The 21,152-nt window shown below is 41.6% G+C and overlaps 1 protein-coding gene across 1 annotated transcript in view; it reads right to left on the reverse strand.

Moving 5' to 3' along the window:
• PROS1 (protein S) overlaps positions 1–21,152 on the reverse strand; it is a 224,672-nt gene that overhangs the window by 159,290 nt on the left and 44,230 nt on the right. The window contains exon 3 of the mRNA XM_053706038.1: positions 20,677–20,701. Within this exon, the coding sequence (XP_053562013.1) occupies positions 20,677–20,701 (25 nt within the window). The remainder of the gene's footprint in view (positions 1–20,676; positions 20,702–21,152) is intronic.

Genomic DNA, 21,152 nt, shown 5'->3' on the forward strand with positions numbered 1-21,152 from the left:
AGTTTACATAAAAAAATACTATCTGTCTTGAATAGACAGGGCGGGCCGTGGACTCGGTACTTCGCAAAAGAAAGAAATTTATCAGGTAAGCATAAATTTTGTTTTCTTTTGCAAGATGTACCGAGTCCACGGATTCATTCTAACTTGTGGGATACCAATACCAAAGCTTTAGGACACGGATGAAGGGAGGGACAAGACAGGAACCTAAACGGAAGGCACCACTGCTTGCAAAACCTTTCTCCCAAAAATAGCCTCCGAAGAAGTATCAAATTAGTAAAATTTGGAAAAGGTATGAAGCGAAGACCAAGTCACAGCCTTACAAATCTATTCAACAGAAGCATCATGTTTAAAAGCCCATGTGGAAGCCACCGCTCTAGTGGAGTGAGCTGTAATTCTGTCAGGAGGCTGCTGTCCAGCAGTCTCATAAGCCAAACGGATGATGCTTTTCAGCCAAAAGGAAAGAGAGGTAGCCGTAGCCTTTTGACCTCTATGCTTTCCAGCATAGACAACAAACAAAGAAGATGATTGGCGAAAATCTTTGGTTGCCTGCAAATAAAACTTTAAGGCACGAACCACGTCCAAGTTGTGCAATAGACGTTCCTTCTTAGAAGAAGGATTAGGACACAGAGAAGGAACAACAATTTCCTGATTGATATTCCTGTTAGAAACAACCTTAGGAAGGAACACAGGTTTGGTACGCAAAACCACCTTAGCATGGAAAACAAGATAAGGCGAGTCGCATTGTAATGCAGATAGTTCAGAAACTCTTCGAGCTGAAGAGATAGCAACTAGAAACAGAACTTTCCAAGATAGAAGCTTAATATCTATGGAATGCATGGGTTCAAACGGAACCCCCTGAAGAACTTTAAGAACTAAATTTAGACTCCATGGCGGAGTAACAGGTTTAAACACAGGCTTGATTTTAACTAAAGCCTGACAAAAAGCCCGAACGTCTGGGACATCAGCCAGACGCTTGTGCAATAGGATAGACAAAGCAGATATCTGTCCCTTTAGGGAACTAGCTGACAATCCTTTTTCCAATCCTTCTTGAAGAAAGGACAAAATCCTAGGAATCCTGATCTTACTCCACTCCTTTGGATTCGCACCAAAAAAGATATTTACGCCATATCTTATGATAGATTTTCCTGGTGACAGGCTTTCGAGCCTGAATCAAGGTATCTATGACCGACTCAGAGAAACCCCGCTTTGATAAAATCAAGCGTTCAATCTCCAAGCAGTCAGTTGCAGAGAAAGTGGATACTTGAACGGACCTTGAATTAGAAGGTCACGTCGCAGTGGCAGAGTCCATGGTGGTAGAGATGACATGTCCACCAGGTCTGCATACCAAGTCCTGCGTGGCCACGCAGGTGCTATCAAAATCACCGAAGCTCTCTCCTGTTTGATTCTGGAAATCAAATGGGGAAGGAGAGGAAATGGTGGAAACACATAAGCCAGGTTGAACGACCAGGGTACTGCTAGAGCATCTATCAGTACTGCCTGAGGATCCCTGGACCAGGATCCGTAACAAGGAAGATGAAAAGTCTGACGCCCAGTTCTCTACCCTTGGGATATAGATCGCTGATAGATGGCAAGAGTGAGTCTCTGCCCATCGGATTATCCTGGAAACTTCTATCATCGCCAAGGAACTCCTTGTTCCCCCCTGATGATTGATATAAGCTACAGTCGTGATATTGTCCTACTGAAACCTGATGAATCCGGCCGAAGCCAGCTGAGGCCACGCCTGAAGAGCATTGAATATCGCTCTTAATTCAAGAATATTTATCGGTAGGAGGGCCTCCTCCTGAGTCCACAAACCCTGTGCTTTTAGGGAATTCCAGACTGCACCCCAGCCCAGTAGGCTGGCGTCCGTCGTCACAATAACCCACGCTGGCCTGCGGAAACACATTCCCCTGGACAGGTGATCCTGTGACAACCACCAAAGAAGAGAGTCTCTGGTCTCTTGATCCAGATTTATCTGAGGAGATAAATCTGCATAACCCCCATTCCACTGTTTGAGCATGCATAAATGCAGTGGTCTGAGATGAAAACGAGCAAATGGAACTATGTCCATTGCCGCTACCATAAGTCCGATTACCTCCATACACTGAGCCACTGACGGCCGTGGAATGGAATGAAGAGCTCGGCAGGTGGTGAAAATCTTTGATTTCCTGACCTCCGTCAGAAATATTTTCATGTCCACCGAATCTATCAGAGTTCCCAGGAATGGAACTCTTGTGAGAGGAATAAGAGAACTCTTTTTCACGTTCACCTTCCACCCATGAGATCTTAGAAAGGCCAACACTAAGTCCGTGTGAGACTTGGCTAGTTGGAAAGTCGACGCTTGAATTAGGATGTCGTCTAGATAAGGCGCCACTGCAATGCCCCGCGGCCTTAGGACCGCCAGCAGGGACCCTAGCACTTTTGTGAAGATTCTTGGCGCCGTGGCCAACCCGAACGGAGGAGCCACAAACTGGTAATGCCTGTCCACAAAGGCAAACCTGAGGAACTGGTGATTATCTTTGTGGATAGGAATGTGTAGATACGCATCCTTTAAATCAACGGTAGTCATATATTGACCCTCCTGGATCATTGGTAAAATAGTCCGAATGGTCTCCATCTTGAAGGATGGAACTCTTAGGAATTGGTTTAGGATCTTGAGATCTAGAATTGGTCTGAAGGTTCCCTCTTTTTTGGGAACTTAAATCAGAGCCTTAACAAAGGACTGAAGCTCAGCCAGTCTCTTGTGCAATAAAACCGGACAGGGCTGAAATCTGTCCCCTCAGGGAACTAGCAGAAAGGCCATTCTCCAGCCCATCCTGGAGAAAAGATAAGATCCTGGCAACCTTAACTTTGTGCCAGGAAAAGCCATGATCTTCACACCAGAATAAGTAGGTTCTCCACACCTTGTGGTAGATATGCCAAATAACTGGTTTACAAGCTTGAATAAGAATATCAATGACACTCTCAGAGAAACCTCTCTTGGCTAAGACTAAGCGTTCAATCTCCACGCAGTCAGCCTCAGAGAATCTTGATTTTGATTAACAAATGGATCTTGTATCAGCAGGCCTCTGCGACAAGGTAACTTCCACGGAGGAAATGAGGACATCCCCACTAGATCCGCAAACCACATCCTTCGCGGCCACGATGGAGCAATCAGGATTACTGATACCCGCTCCTGCTTGATGCGGGCCACCACTTGAGGAAGAAGCGGTAATGGAGGGAAAAGATATATGAGTTTAAACCTCCAGGGCACTGTTAGTGCATTAGAGCCGCTCGGGGATCCCTCGACCTTGACCCGTACCTGGGTAGCTTGGTATTGAGACGGGATGCCATGAGATCTATTTCCAGCATCCCCCACTTGTTGTATACATCTGCAAACACCTCGGGATGGAGAGATCATTCCCCTGGATGGAAGGATTGCCTGCTGAGAAAATCTGCATCCCAGTTGTCCATATTCGGAATGTGGATCGCTCACAGTGAACAGCTGTGGGCCTCCGCCCACTCCAGAATCTGACATGCTTCCTTTATCGCCAAGGAACTCGTTCCCCCCTGAGGGTTGATGTAAGCCACCGGGGTTATATTGTCTGATTGGAATCTGATAAACTGGGACGAACCTAGAAGTGACCAGGCCTTCAAGGCCTTGAAGACTGCCCGTAGTTCCAAAATATTGATCGGGAGGGAGGACGACTCCTGAGTCCACATCCTGAGACCACAACCCCTGTGCCTTCCTGGCATCCCAAACAGCTCCCCATCCGGATAGGCTTGCATCTGTAGTCACAATCTCCCAGGATGGTCTTAAGAAGCATGTCCCTCGGGAGAGATGATCTGAACAGACTCACCAAGAGAGCAATTCTCTCGACCGGCTGTCTAATACAATCTGTTGGAGACAAATCTGAATGATAGCCGTTCCACTGCCTCAGTATGTACAGTTGTAAAGGTCTGAAATGGAACCTGGCAAAAGGAATTATGTCCATGCAGGACACCATGAGACCAATCACCTCCATACACTGAGCCACAGAGGGACTCAAGGAGGTCTGGAGGGCAAGACATGCCAAAGTTAGCTTGCACCGTCTCTGGTCTGTTAGAAATATCCTCATGGATATGGAGTCTATTATAGTATCCAGGAATTCCACCCTGGTACTTGGGATAAGAGAACTCTTTCCCAAGTTTATCTTCCATCCATGTGATTGAAGAAGACTGAGAGGAGACTCAGAGAATTCTTCAGCAAGACGAAAGGATGGTGCTTGCACCAGAATATCGTCCATGTACGGGGCTATTGCAATACCCTGAGTTCTGGCAACGGCTAGAAGAGCCCCCAGAACCTTTGTAAAGATTCTTGGAGAAGTAGCTAGGCCAAACGGAAGGGCAATGAACTGGAAGTGCTGGTCCAGGAATGCAAACCTCAGGAACTGAAAGTGGTCCCTGTGGATTGGAACATGAAGGTAAGAGTCCTTCATATCTATAGTGGTCATAAACTGGCCTTCCTGAATCAAAGGAAGAATGGACCTTATTGTCTCCATCTTGAAGGAAGGGACACTGAGAAATTTGTTTAAGCAATTTAGGTCCATAATTGGGCAGACAGTTCCCTTCTTCTTTGGGACCACAAAAAGGTTTGAATAAAACCCCAAACCTCTTTCTTCGATAGGCACCGGGACAACAACTCCTAAGGAGGATAGATCCCGAACGCACCCTAGAAAGGCATCCCTCATTTCTTGTCTGGTAGACAGATTCAAGAGAAGAAATCTGCCCCTTGGCGGATGAGATTTGAAACCTATCTTGTATCCCTGAGATACCACCTCAAGGACCCACGGATCCTGTACGTCCTTCAACCAGGCGTCTGAAAAAAGAGACAGTCTGCCCCCTACAAGATACGATCCCGGATCGGGGGCTGCCCCTTCATGCCGACTTGTTTTTGGCGGGCTTCTTATTTTGCTTGAATTTATTCAAGGACTGAGCCGGCTTCCAAGTACTCTTGGGTTGCTCGGGCTTGGAGGAGGATTGTTGTCATTGGCATTTGTCAGAACGAAAGGAACGAAAAATAGAAGATTGTTGTCCCTTAGACTTGTTCTTCTTATCTTGCGGTAGGAAGGCACCCTTGCCTCCGGTAACCGTAGAAATATTGGAGTCCAGTCCTGGACCAAATAAAATCTTTCCCTTGAAGGGAAGAGAAAGGAGTCTGGACTTAGAAGTCAGATCCGCAGACCAAGACTTCAACCAGAGCCCCCGGCAGGCTAGGACCGCAAAGCCAGAGGCCTTTGCATTTAGGTGAATAATCTGCATGTTTGCATCACAGATAAAAGATTTAGCAATTCTCCAAGCTTTAATTCTGTCTTGAATATCTGCAAGGGAAGAGTCGCGCCAGAAGGTAGCCGCCGGTTGAAACAAAAATCCTGTATGTTGAAACATCTTCCATTTTCTTATCCATCGGCTCTCTGAACGAAGAACTATTCTCAAGAGGTATGATAGTACGCTTAGCAAGTGTAGAGGTAGCACAATCCACCTTAGGAATGGAGGCCCACAAATCCAGTTGAGAGTCCAGGACAACTTTTTAAAGGTAGACAAGGGGGAAAAGGACGAACCAATTCTTTCCCATTCGTTCTTAATAATGTTCGCCATCTTAACCTGCACAGGAAAAGTCAAAGGAACTTTCCTGTCTTTGTAAACTCTGTCTAATTTAGGTATCATAGGTTTGATGCTAAGGACTCTGACCCAGAAAGTTCACCCTCTGAAGCTACAGAGATTAACTCATCATCGGATAACTGGGACATAATAGCTAAATCTGATAAATATTTAGATAACTCCGGGTCAGGAGAGCTATGTTTAACCTTTCTCTTGAGATGGACTTGAGTGAGAAAAAGCAGGCAGTGAAACTTGTCAACACTGATTTCTTAGGAGCTGTTAGCAGTAGTCTGGATGGTTTTGCAGAAAAACTTTCCCTGCATCTCCAGACTCTAACTTTCATCAATACTCTCACAGAGAGGTTGATATGACTACTTAAAACTTCAGTCCTATCTCGAAGGGCAGATACCCTTTTTCAGGACTCTCCAAATCTTCTGCCACTCCTCTGCCACCTCCTAACGTAACGAAAGTCAAAGAATAACTGGGGTAATGAGAAAGTGGGATGGATATTTAAGCCTTTGTATTTCCCAACAGTAAGGAATGAAGCCCTATCTTAGGAAGGAAATATTAATATGAAATGGATTACCTATATATCTACATCCTAGATTTCCTACCTGGCATGTGAACTATAGAAAAATTGTGTGTCCAAACAAAAACAAACTTACGACTTCCTAAATTATTGCTAAGGAACTGCAAGTTCCCCCTTGATTATGGATGTAAGTTACAGCTGTAACAATGTCTGAATAAAAAATCAGATCTGTTTCTCCTTCCAGAAGAGGGCAAATGGACCTAAAGATTGCACATCCAAAATAATTATTGATAACCTTGCCTCCTGAGGAATCCAAACTCCCTGTGCTCTCCTGGGCCCCCAGACTGAACCACAATCCCAATCTGCAGACATTCCAAGTTGGGCAAATAAAGGATGCCCCAAGAAAAATAGCTTGGAAAAATATCCATTGGGACAGAGATTGCCACACAAAAGATGATCAAAAACTCCCCAGCATGGAGAGAAATCACACAAAATATTTGGAGTTTTTTTTTTTAGCATTCTATCACAATGTATGTATCTCTCCTTCACAACCAGAACCCGGAATATCTAGATAAACAGCTTTCAAGTTAAAATTTGCCTTTCTAAAATTATTTGAGGAACCTCGCCGCACTGATGAGGCTACTTAGACCACACACCCAGACTAGAGAGGTTTAGATCATTGGGCCCTCTATGAGATAGTTGAGTAAAAGTTTTGCACCATTTTCAAAGCATGCAAAGTTGAAAAGGTCTTATATGGAACCATGCAAAAGGAAGAACATCTGCTGCTGCAATCATCAGACCTAAAACTTCAATACATTGAGCTACAGGTTGGAAATGTTATGTAGTTGTGAGCAAACTGACTAACTTTGATCCATGATCTGTTAGAGAAAGCTGCATAGTCACTGAGTCTATAATGACACATAGAAAAGAGACTCTTAAAGGGATACTAAACCCAAGTTGTTTCTTTCATGATTCAGAAAGAGCATGCATTTGTAAGCAACTTTCTAATTTACTCCTATTGTCAATTTTTCTTCGTTCTCTTGCTATCTTTATTTGAAAAAGAAGGCATCTACGCTAATGAGCCAGCCAATCAGCAAGCACAACCCAGGTTGTGAACCAAAAATGGGCCAGCTTTTAAACTTAGATTCTTGCTTTTCAAATAAAAATAGCAAGAGAATGAAGCAAAATTGATAATAGGAGTAAATTAGAATGTTGCTTAAAATTGCATGCTCTATCTGAATCCTGAAAGATAAAATTTGGGTTCAGTGTCCAGTTAAGAAATTAATTCTCCAACTATGTCTGCGAATAAAATAACAGTAGCCTGTTAGTATGAAATAAAGCTGAACCATAAAAATGGACCCTGAACCAATATGTTCTCCAGGTATAAAGCCACTGAACTACATGAGTTTTTAATACAGACAAGAGAGTTCCGAGAATCTTTGTAAACATTTTGGGAGCTGTAGGATAGACAAAATGGAAGAGCCACAAACTGAAAAATTGTGTCCTAAAAGGCAAATCTTAGGAACTGGAGATGATCTAAAAACAGGAAGGAAGGAATCCTTCATATGAATGTTGACATAAACTGACCTTGTTGAATGGGGTAGAAATGTCCGGATTGTTACTATTAAGAAAATAGGAACTCTAAGAAAAGTATTTAAAGTCATTGAGGCCTAGTTATCAACGTGTCTACTTACCTGGATTCGCCGGCCCAATACGTCCGCCTAAGCTCGCTTACCATCGCCGCCGCGGACCTGAATAATCTCGTCAAAGTTATCAAAAAAGCTGTAAAAAACCCACGCACCAAGTACGGGGCGATGAGCAGCGGACTGTTATAGTTATCACTCATCCGATCTCGCTGCTCTTCGGCTTTTCTACAGCTTTATTGATAAGCTGTCACTAAGCACCCACACACTAAACTACACTGTTCTACCCCCTATACCGGCGCCCCCGGACCCCACCGCCACCTATGTTAAACTTATTAACCCCTAATCTGCCCCCCCTACACCGTCGTCACCTATAATAAATTTATTAACCCCTATCCTGCCCCCCCCTAGTCTAACCCTAACACCCCCCTAACTTAAATATTAATTAAATACATATAAATATTATAACTCTTATTAACTAAATTAATCCTAAAACTAAATACTTACCTTTAAAATAAACCCTAATATAGCTACAATATTACTAATAATTATATTGTAGCTATTTTAGGATTTATTTTTATTTTACAGGCAAATTTCAATTTATTTTAACTAGGTACAATAGCTATTAAATAGTTATTAACTATGTAATAGCTACCTAGTTAAAATAAAGACAAATTTACCTGTAAAATAAATCCTAACCTAAGTTACAATTACACCTAACACTACACTATCATTAAATAAATTATTCCTATTTAAACTAAATACTTACCTGTAAAATAAACCCTAAGATAGCTACAATGTAATTAATAATTACACTGTAGCTATTTTAGGATTTATATTTATTTTACAGGTAACTTTGTATTTATTTTAGCTAGTTAGAATAGTTATTAAATAGTTATTAACTATTTAATAACTACCTAGCTAAAAGAAATACAAAATTACCTGTAAAATAAATCCTAACCTAAGTTACAATTAAACCTAACACTACACTATCATTAAATTAATTAAATAAATTAGCTACAAATACCTACAATTAAATAAACTAACTCAAGTACAAAAAAAAAAATTAAGTTACAAAAATAAAAAGTTACAAACATTTAAAAAATATTACAACAATTTTAAGCTACTTACACCTAATCTAAGCCCCCATATAAAATAACAAAGCCCCCCAAAATAAAAAAAATGCCCTACCCTATTCTAAATTACGAAAGTTAACAGCTCTATTACCTTACCAGCCCTTAAAAGGGCCTTTTGCTGGGCATGCCCCAAAGTATTCAGCTCTTTTGCCTGTAAAAAAAAAATACAACCCCCCCCCCCCCAACATTAAAACCCACCACCCACACACCCCTACTCTAACCCAAACCCCCCTTAAATAAACCTAACACTACCCCCCTGAAGATCATCCTACCCTTAGCCGTCTTCAGCCAGCCGACCACCGATGGAACAGTAGAGGACATCCGCAGCGGCCAAAGTCATCATCCAAGGGGCGCTGAAGAAGTCTTCCATCCGATTGAAGTCATCATCCAAGGGGCGCTGAAGAAGTCTTCCATCCGTTTGAAGTCATCATCCAAGGGGCGCTGAAGAAGTCTTCCATCCAATTGAAGTCATCATCCAGGCGGCGTCTTCAATCTTCATCCATCCGGAGCGGAGCCATCTTCAGACGAGCCGACGCGGAGCCATCTTCTTCCACCGACGACTTCCCGATGAATGACGGTTCCTTTAAGTGACGTCATCCAAGATGGCGTCCCTCGAATTCCGATTGGCTGATAGGATTCTATCAGCCAATCGGAATTAAGGTAGGAAAAATCTGATTGGCTGATTGAAGTTCAATCCGATTGGCTGATCCAATCAGATTGAGCTTGAATTCTATTGGCTGATCGGAACAGCCAACAGAATGAGAGCTCAATCTGATTGGCTGATTGGATCAGCCAATCGGATTGAACTTCAATCGGATTGAACTTCAATCTGATTGGCTGATTCAATCAGCCAATCAGATTTTTCCTACCTTAATTCCGATTGGCTGATAGAATCCTATCAGCCAATCAGAATTTGAGGGATGCCATCTTGGATGACGTCACTTAAAGGAACCGTCATTCGTTGGGAAGTCATTGGTGGAAGAAGATGGCTCCGCGTCGGCTCGTCTGAAGATGGCTCCGCTCCGGATGGATGAAGATTGAAGACGCCACCTGGATGATGATTTCAATCGGATGGAAGACTTCTTCAGCGCCCCTTGGATGATGACTTCGGCCACTGCGGATGTCCTCTTCTGTTCCATCCGTGGTCGGCTGGCTGAAGACGGCTAAAGGTAGGATGATCTTCAGGGGGGGTAGTGTTAGGTTTATTTAAGGGGGGTTTGGGTTAGAGTAGGGGTGTGTGGGTGGTGGGTTTTAATGTTGGGGGGGGTTGTATATTTTTTTTACAGGCAAAAGAGCTGAATACTTTGGGGCATGCCCCGCAAAAGGCCCTTTTAACGGCTGGTAAGGTAATAGAGCTGTTAACTTTCGTAATTTAGAATAGGGTAGGACATTTTTTTATTTTGGGGGGCTTTGTTATTTTATTAGGGGGCTTAGATTAGGTGTAAGTAGCTTAAAATTGTTGTAATATTTTTTAAATGTTTGTAACTTTTTATTTTTTGTAACTTAGTTTTTTTATTTTTTGTACTTTAGTTAGTTTATTTAATTGTAGGTATTTGTAGCTAATTTATTTAATTAATTTAATGATAGTGTAGTTTTAGGTTTAATTGTAACTTAGGTTAGGATTTATTTTCCAGGTAATTTTGTATTTCTTTTAGCTAGGTAGTTATTAAATATTTAATAACTATTTAATAACTATTCTAACTAGCTAAAATAAATACAAAGTTACCTGTAAAATAAATATAAATCCTAAAATAGCTACAATGTAATTATTAATTACATTGTAGCTATCTTAGGGTTTATTTTACAGGTAAGTATTTAGTTTTAAATAGGAATAATTTAGTTAACGATAGTGTAGTGTTAGGTGTAATTTTAACTTAGGTTAGGATTTATTTTACAGGTAAATATGTCTTTATTTTAACTAGGTAGCTATTAAATAGTTAATAACTATTTAATAGCTATTGTACCTAGTTAAAATAAATTGAAATTTGCCTGTAAAATAAAAATAAATCCTAAAATAGCTACAATATAATTATTAGTTATATTGTAGCTATATTAGAGTTTATTTTATAGGTAAGTATTTAGTTTTAAATAGGATTAATTTAGTTAATAAGAATAATATTTATTTAGATGTATTTAATTAAAATTTAAGTTAGGGGGGTGTTAGGGTTAGGGTTAGACTTAGGTTTAGGGGTTAATAATTTTATTATAGTGGCGACGGTGTAGGGGTTGCAGGATAGGGGTTAATAAATTTATTATAGGTGGCGACAGTGTAGGGGGGGGCAGATTAGGGGTTAATAAGTTTAATATAGGTGGCGGCGGGGTCCGGGAGCGGCGGTTTAGGGGTTAAACAATTTATTTAGTTGCGGGGGGGTCCGGGATCAGCAGGATAGGGGTTAATAAATTTATTATAGGTGGCGGCAGTATAGGGGGGGCAGGATAGGGGTTACTAGGTATAATGTAGGTGGCGGTGGGCTCCCGGAGCGGCGGTTTAGGGGTTAATACATTTATTATAGTTGCGGCGGGGTCTCGGAGCGGCGGTTTAGGGGTTAATAAGTTTATTAGAGTGGAGGTGGGCTCCGGGAGTGGCGGTTTAGGGGGTAATAACTTTATTTAGTTGCGGCGGTGTAGGTGGGGACAGATTAGGGGTGTTTAGACTCGGGGTACATGTTAGGGTATTAGGTGCAGACATCTCCCATAGGAATCAATGGGATATCGGGCAGCAGCGAACATGAACTTTCGCTATAGTCAGACTCCCATTGATTCCTATGGGATCCGCCGCCTCCAGGGCGGCGGATTGAAAACCAGGTACGCTGGGCCGGAAAAGTGCCGAGCGTACCTGCTAGTCATTTGATAACTAGCAAAAGTAGTCAGATTGTGCCGAACTTGTGTGCGGAACATCTGGAGTGACGTAAGAATCGATCTGTGTCGGACTGAGTCCGGCGGATCGAAGCTTACGTCACAAATTCTACTTTTGCCGGGCAGCAGGGCTTGATAACTAAGGCGAATCAGCATCGCCACAAATATGCTGCGGAATTCCAGCGTATTTGAGGTTGACGGCTTGATAACTAGGGGCCACTAAGTCCATAATTTGTCTGAAAATTCCCTCTTTCTTGGAAATAATGGAAAAGGATTGAATAAAATCCTTGGCCTTGTTTCAAAACTTAAAAATCAATTGGAAAGTCTTTTGGAACATGAGACAGAAGACACCTTCCTCAAAAAGGCCTTGATATGAATCCTATTTGGTAATTCTGGGAAACTATGTTTAGAACCCAGAGATCTTGGACAGAATGCGATAGACTGTCAAAAAAAAAAGTTGTAAACTACCTTCTACCAGAAAAGAACCTGGATTCAAGCTGTACCTTCATGTTGATTTGGAAGAGGAAGATGGACAATACAATTTTTGCCACTGTTCCAACTGTATTACACTTCCAGGAAGATTTAGGTCATTGTAAGGAGGAGAAAGATTTTTGGTTCCTAGATTCACTAAAAGGAACAAAAAAGTGACTATTTGCGCTTTTTTTTCTTTAGACTTCTTGTCCTGAGGGGGAAAAGTTAATTTTCATCCATACACAGTGGAAATGATATTGTCAAGGCCAGGTCCAAATAGATTCTTGAAAAGGAGAGATAAATGTTTATATTTGGACACCCTGTTTGCTGAAAATGACTTCATAAAGCCCTTCTGGTTTATAAAATTGAATAATGCCAACAATGGGACCACAAAAAGTGCATTAGTCGACTTTAGATGTTTCAAACAATTTTGAGAATCTTTATCCACAGAGTCTTGAGATTTTCTCAGACAAATTGTCACACCAAAGAGTAGACACAACTGTTAGAGAAAGGCCTTTAAATTAAAGGTTACCAATTTCATGTCCATATGGTTCCTGAAAAATGTACCTCTAAGGAAATAGTAGTGTGTTTGGCTAAAGTAAATAGCACCATCCAACACTAGAAAAGTTTCCCAAAGTCCTACATTAGAAGCTGGGAAGGAGACATCCTACTAAATATAGAGGATGGATTAAAAGACCAGGCTTGGTTCACTCTCTAAAAATTATTTTTATTTTATCAGGAAAAGGAAAAACAAAAAAGTTTTAAAATAAAATCCAGTTGTTTGGAAGTTTCTTTCTCTCAGATGCTTTGGGGTATTAGATACCTAAAGTACATAAAAACAAATCACCTATGATGTACCTTAAAATTGGTGTACCTACTAAAAGTCAGTGGGCTATGTGAGTGCAAGAAATGGCTGCACTTATCTCAGATGCACCCTCTCTACCATGCATACTGGCTGCAGATGTATGTCATAGCAGAGAATCTATGTGTGGAGTATATCAATAACCCAAAAGGAGGAGGCTAACAGACTGGTCCCCGTGACACCTATGGCAGCCTTGTGGCTAACTCCTTCACTGGGAGTGATTGTATCACTACCCTACACTCCAATCTCCCCTCTGTCTCAGTAGCAGTTATCTGAGGGGATAATGGGCCTCAAATTGGTCTGAAGGCTTCTCTCAACCAAGAATCTGGAGCACCGCAATTCTTCACTTTCCTTCTGTAGAGGCAAAGAAAAGACTTAAGGAATATTTGCCTCCTACTAGTCGACAGGAGTTGAATCCCAGGAGTAATGGCTTGTGGACACTCACCATCTAAAGAAAGAATTAATCATTTTAATTAGTCTTGCCATAAATTAATATTCCAACCAGTTGTGAAATCTTTCTCAATGCATTAACACTCCACGGCTTATCACTGTCATTTTGTTAGCAAAACTTACTTTGGTTTGCAGTATAATTTCAATAAGGGACAGGTGTGTAGCAGGGTGTAGGTGTGTGAAATCTGCAGTGTGCACTTCTAATTCTCAGATTGTAAAATGATTTTTGGAGTTACAATAAAAGGAACGGGGGCATAACATATTCTAAATGTATATTGCCAAGTTGTCTCTACTACACGTAATTAAATATTTTATATTAAATTTCAGTGTTTCATGTTTCTTCAAATTCAACTGGCAACTGTTCTTGTTCGTCTTACTAGTATGTGATTTAATGTTTAAAGCTCTTCAGGCTTTTAACTACAATCCAGATGCTTCACACACACACACACACACACACATATATAATTATAATTATATATATATATATATATATATATATATACACACACACATATCTGACATTAGATAACTAAAACAGATTATTAAATATTTGTTGTAAAAATAGAAACAATATGTATATATAAACGCTTTCCATTTAAAGGGACAGTCAACACCAAAATTGTTATTGTTTAAAAAGATAACGCCTTTACTACCCATTCCCCAGCTTTGCACCACCAACATTGTTGTATTAATATACTGCATAACATTTAAACTTCTAAATTTCTGCCTGTTTCTAAGCCACTACAGACAGCCTCTTATCACATGCTTTTTTATTTGCTTTTCAAAACTGGAGACTCGTAGTTCATGTGGGCCATATAGATAACATTGTGCTCACGCCTGTGGGTTGTGGATGACACTGCACTAATTGTCTAAAATGCAAGACAATAGATAATAAATATTATTTGTGATCAGGGGGCAGTCATAAGAAGCTTAGATACAAGGTAATCACAGAGGTAAAAAGTATATTAATATAACCATGTTCTCTGTGCAAAACTGGGGAATGTGTAATAACAGAATTTATGCTTACCTGATAAATTACTTTCTCCAACGGTGTGTCCGGTCCACGGCGTCATCCTTACTTGTGGGAATATCTCTTCCCCAACAGGAAATGGCAAAGAGTCCCAGCAAAGCTGGCCATATAGTCCCTCCTAGGCTCCGCCCACCCCAGTCATTCGACCGACGGACAGGAGGAAGAATATAGGAGAAACCATATGGTACCGTGGTGACTGTAGTTAGAGAAAATAATTCATCAAAACCGATTAAAAAACCAGGGCGGGCCGTGGTCCGGACACACCGTTGGAGAAAGTAATTTATCAGGTAAGCATAAATTCTGTTTTCTCCAACATTGGTGTGTCCGGTCCACGGCGTCATCCTTACTTGTGGGAACCAATACCAAAGCTTTAGGACACGGATGAAGGGAGGGAGCAAATCAGGTTACCTAAACGGAAGGCACCACGGCTTGCAAAACCTTTCTCCCAAAAATAGCCTCCGAAGAAGCAAAAGTATCAAATTTGTAAAATTTGGCAAAAGTGTGCAGTGAAGACCAAGTCGCTGCCTTACATATCTGGTCAACAGAAGCCTCGTTCTTGAAGGCCCATGTGGAAGCCACAGCCCTAGTGGAGTGAGCTGTGATTCTTTCAGGAGGCTGCCGTCCGGCAGTCTCATAAGCCAATCGGATGATGCTTTTAAGCCAAAAGGAAAGAGAGGTAGAAGTCGCTTTTTGACCTCTCCTTTTACCAGAATAGACAACAAACAAAGAAGATGTTTGTCTGAAATCTTTTGTAGCCTCTAAATAGAATTTTAGAGCACGGACTACGTCCAAATTGTGTAACAAACGTTCCTTCTTTGAAACTGGATTCGGACATAAAGAAGGTACAACTATCTCCTGGTTAATATTCTTGTTAGAAACAACCTTTGGAAGAAAACCAGGCTTAGTACGCAAAACCACCTTATCTGCATGGAACACCAGATAGGGCGGAGAACACTGCAGAGCAGATAACTCTGACACTCTTCTAGCAGAAGAAATAGCAACCAAAAACAAAACTTTCCAAGATAGTAACTTAATATCTATGGAATGTAAAGGTTCAAACGGAACCCCTTGAAGAACTGAAAGAACTAGATTTAGACTCCAGGGAGGAATCAAAGGTCTGTAAACAGGCTTGATCCTAACCAGAGCCTGAACAAATGCTTGAACATCTGGCACAGCTGCCAGTCTTTTGTGTAGTAAGACAGATAAAGCAGAGATCTGTCCCTTTAGAGAACTTGCAGATAATCCTTTCTCCAAACCTTCTTGTAGAAAGGAGAGAATCTTAGGAATTTTTATCTTATTCCATGGGAATCCTTTGGATTCACACCAACAGATATATCTTTTCCATATTTTATGGTAAATCTTTCTAGTTACCGGTTTTCTGGCCTGAACCAGAGTATCTATCACAGAATCTGAAAACCCACGCTTTGATAGAATCAAGCGTTCAATCTCCAAGCCGTCAGCTGGAGGGAGACCAGATTTGGATGTTCGAATGGACCCTGAACAAGAAGGTCCTGTCTCAAAGGTAGCTTCCATGGTGGAACCGATGACATATTCACCAGGTCTGCATACCAAGTCCTGCGTGGCCACGCAGGAGCTATCAAGATCACCGAGGCCCTCTCCTGATTGATCCTGGCTACCAGCCTGGGAATGAGAGGAAACGGTGGAAATACATAAGCTAGGTTGAAGGTCCAAGGTGCTACTAGTGCATCTACTAGAGTCGCCTTGGGATCCCTGGATCTGGACCCGTAGCAAGGAACCTTGAAGTTCTGACGAGACGCCATCAGATCCATGTCTGGAATGCCCCATAATTGAGTTAGTTGGGCAAAGATCTCCGGGTGGAGTTCCCACTCCCCCGGATGGAATGTCTGACGACTCAGATAATCCGCTTCCCAGTTTTCCACACCTGGGATGTGGATCGCAGATAGGTGGCAGGAGTGATCCTCCGCCCATTGAATTATTTTGGTCACTTCTTTCATCGCCAGGGAACTCCTTGTTCCCCCCTGATGATTGATATACGCAACGGTCGTCATGTTGTCTGATTGGAATCTTATGAATCTGGCCTTTGCTAGCTGAGGCCAAGCCCTGAGAGCATTGAAGATCGCTCTTAGTTCCAGAATGTTTATCGGGAGAAGAGACTCTTCCCGAGACCATAGTCCCTGAGCTTTCAGGGATTCCCAGACCGCACCCCAGCCCACTAGACTGGCGTCGGTCGTGACAATGACCCACTCTGGTCTGCGGAAGCTCATTCCCTGGGACAGATGGTCCAGGGTCAGCCACCAACGGAGTGAATCTCTGGTCTTCTAATCTACTTGAATCATTGGAGACAAGTCTGTATAGTCCCCATTCCACTGTTTGAGCATGCACAGTTGTAATGGTCTTAGATGAATTCGTGCAAAAGGAACTATGTCCATTGCTGCAACCATCAACCCTACTACTTCCATGCACTGCGCTATGGAAGGATGTGGAACAGAATGAAGAACTTGACAAGTGCTTAGAAGTTTTGACTTTCTGACCTCTGTCAGAAAAATCCTCATTTCTAAGGAATCTATTATTGTTCCCAAGAAGGGAACTCTTGTTGACGGAGACAGAGAACTTTTTTCTATGTTCACCTTCCATCCGTGTGATCTGAGAAAGGCCAGAACAATGTCTGTATGAGCCTTTGCTTTTGACAGGGACGACGCTTGTATTAGAATGTCGTCCAAGTAAGGTACTACTGCAATGCCCCTCGGTCTTAGAACCGCTAGAAGGGACCCTAGTACCTTTGTGAAAATCCTTGGAGCAGTGGCTAACCCGAATGGGAGGGCCACAAACTGGTAATGTTTGTCCAGAAAGGGGAACCTTAGGAACTGATGATGTTCTTTGTGGATAGGAATATGTAGGTACGCATCCTTTAGATCCACGGTAGTCATAAATTGACCTTCCTGGATAGTGGGTAGAATCGTTCGAATGGTTTCCATCTTGAACGATGGTACCCTGAGAAATTTGTTTAGGATCTTCAAATCCAAAATTGGTCTGAAAGTTCCCTCTTTTTTGGGAACTACGAACAGATTTGAATAAAATCCCATTCCTTGTTCCTTTATTGGAACTGGGTGTATCACTCCCATCTTTAACAGGTCTTCTACACAATGTAAGAACGCCTGTCTCTTTATTTGGTTTAAGGATAAGTGAGACATGTGGAACCTTCCCCTTGGGGGTAGTTCCCTGAATTCCAGAAGATAACACTGAGAAACTATTTCTAGTGCCCAGGGATCCTGAACATCTCTTGCCCAAGCCTGAGCAAAGAGAGAGAGTCTGCCCCCTACTAGATCCGGTCCCGGATCGGGGGCTACTCCTTCATGCTGTTTTGTTAGCAGCAGCAGGCTTCTTGGCCTGCTTACCCTTGTTCCAGCCTTGCATCGGTTTCCAGTCTGGTTTGGGTTGTGAGGCATTACCCTCTTGCTTAGAGGATGCAGAATTAGAGGCCGGTCCGTTCCTGAAATTGCGAAAGGAACGAAAATTAGACTTATTCTTGGCCTTGAAAGGCCTATCTTGTGGAAGGGCGTGGCCCTTTCCCCCAGTGATGTCTGAGATAATCTCTTTCAATTCTGGTCCAAATAGAGTTTTACCTTTGAAAGGGATGTTAAGCAATTTTGTCTTGGATGACACATCCGCTGACCAAGACTTTAGCCAAAGCGCTCTGCGCGCCACGATTGCAAACCCTGAATTTTTCGCCGCTAATCTAGCTAATTGCAAAGCGGCATCTAAAATAAAAGTTAGCCAACTTAAGTGCGTGAACTCTGTCCATAACCTCCTCATATGGAGTCTCTCTACTGAGCGACTTTTCTAGTTCCTCGAACCAGAACCACGCTGCTGTAGTGACAGGAACAATGCACGAAATGGGTTGTAGAAGGTAACCTTGCTGTACAAAAATCTTTTTAAGCAAACCCTCCAATTTTTTATCCATAGGATCTTTGAAAGCACAACTATCCTCAATAGGAATAGTAGTGCGCTTGTTTAGAGTAGAAACTGCCCCCTCGACCTTAGGGACTGTCTGCCATAAGTCCTTTCTGGGGTCGACCATAGGAAATAATTTCTTAAATATAGGGTGGGGGGGACAAAAGGTATGCCGGGCTTTTCCCACTCCTTATTCACTATGTCCGCCACCCGCTTGGGTATAGGAAAAGCGTCGGGGTGCACCGGAACCTCTAGGAACTTGTCCATCTTGCATAATTTCTCTGGAATGACCAAGTTGTCACAATCATCCAGAGTAGATAACACCTCCTTAAGCAGTGCACGGAGATGTTCTAATTTAAATTTAAATGTCACAACACCAGGTTCAGCTTGTTGAGAAATTTTTCCTGAATCTGAAATTTCCCCATCTGACAAAACCTCCCTCATGGCCACTTCAGATTGGTGTGAGGGTATGACAGAACAATTATCATCAGCGCCCTCCTGCTCTTCAGTGTTTAAAACAGAGCAATCGCGCTTTCTCTGATATGTAGGCATTTTGGATAAAATATTTGCTATGGAGTTATCCATTACAGCCGTCAATTGTTGCATGGTAATAAGCATTGGCGCACTAGATGTACTAGGGGCCTCCTGCGTGGGCAAAACTGGTGTAGACACAGTAGGAGATGATGTAGTATCATGTTTACTCCCCTCATCTGAGGAATCATCTTGGGCAATTTCATTATCTGTGGCAGTACTGTCCTTACTTTGTTTGGACGCTATGGCACAATTATCACACAAATTTAAATGGGGAGACACATTGGCTTTCATACATATAGAACATAGCTTATCCGAAGGCACAGGCATGTTAAACAGGCTTAAACTTGTCAATAAAGCACAAAAAACTTTTAAAACAAAACCGTTACTGTCTCTTTAAATTTTAAACAGAAAACACTTTATTACTGAATATGTGAAAAAGTATGAAGGAATTGTTCAAAAATTACCAAATTTCACCACAGTGTCTTAAAGCATTAAGAGTATTGCACACCAATTTTCAGAGCTTTAACCCTTAAAATAACGGAACCGGAGCCGTTTACAAATGTAACCCCTATACAGTCCCAGCTATAGCCTTTGCTGTGACCTAACCAAGCCCAGAGGGGAATACGATACCAAGTGACGCCTTCTAGAAACTTTTCCAGCTACTTTCAGATCCTCACACATGCATCTGCATGTCTTGCTCTAAAAAAACAACGGTGCAGTAATGGCGCGAAAATGAGGCTCAGCCTACAACTGGGAAGGCCCTCCCTGACTGGAAAAGGTGTCTAACATAGTGCCTGCCGTTAAAAAACGTTCCCCAAGTTTATAAATGTGAATTATCAGCATAAACATGTATAAAATGCCCAAATAAAGCAATCGATTTAGCCCATAAAAGTGTCTACCAGTTTTATAGCCCATATTAAGCCCTTTATTCTGTTTGCTTGACTAAGAAAATGGCTTGCCGGTCCCCATGAGGGGAAATGACAGCATTCCAGCATTACATGGTATTGTTAGAAATATGGCTAGTCATACCTTAAGCAGAAAAGTCTGCTAACTGTTTCCCCCAAATGAAGTTACTTCATCTCAACAGTCCTATGTGGAAACAGTAATCGATTTTAGTTACTGTCTGCTAAAATCATCTTCCTCTCACAAACAGAAATCTTCATCCTTTTCTGTTTCAGAGTAAATAGTACATACCAGCACTATTTTAAAATAACAAACACTTGATAGAAGAATAAAAAAACTACATTTAAACACCAAAAAACTCTTAACCATCTCCGTGGAGATGTTGCCTGTGCAACGGCAAAGAGAATGACTGGGGTGGGCGGAGCCTAGGAGGGACTATATGGCCAGCTTTCCTGGGACTCTTTGCCATTTCCTGTTGGGGAAGAGATATTCCCACAAGTAAGGATGACGCCGTGGACCGGACACACCAATGTTGGAGAAAAAGGGATTATCTATCTTTTCAAACAATAACATTTTTGGAGTGGACTGTCTTTTTAATATAAAGTTATAATTAAGATAACAAATCAATATAACATAGCAATATAAATACTAACAAACAAGATTTCAAGAATAAACAAAATCAATAACCACCAGATTTATATAAAACGTACCTAAATATTTTGGATAAAAATAGTCCTGTAAAAATAAAAACAAATACATCTGTTACAAAATATCATAAACATGGTTAAATATACTAGGCATACATTTTTGACTACTAAAATTACTGTCCCTTTAAGTGAAATAAAGTAAAACATTAAACTTTCATGATTCAGATAGAGCATGTGATTTTAAATAACTGACCTCCATTTTGAACTTTGCTTTGTTCCCTTGTTGGTATCCTTTATTTAAAAGCACACCCAGGTAGGCTCAGGAGCAGCAATGCATGACTGGGTGGAACTAGCTGCTGACTGTTATATATATGCCTCTTGTTATTGTCTCAGATGTGTTCAGCTAGCTCCCAGTTGTCCATTGCTGTTCCTTCAACAAAAGGTACCAAGAGAATGACGCAAAAATTGAAAATAGAAATGTGCTATCTGAATCATAAAAGAAAAGTGGTTTTTAATTTCTATTTAAAGTTTGGCATAAT

This window comes from Bombina bombina, chromosome 3 (assembly GCF_027579735.1).
Source record: "Bombina bombina isolate aBomBom1 chromosome 3, aBomBom1.pri, whole genome shotgun sequence".
NCBI classification, from domain to species: domain Eukaryota; kingdom Metazoa; phylum Chordata; class Amphibia; order Anura; family Bombinatoridae; genus Bombina; species Bombina bombina.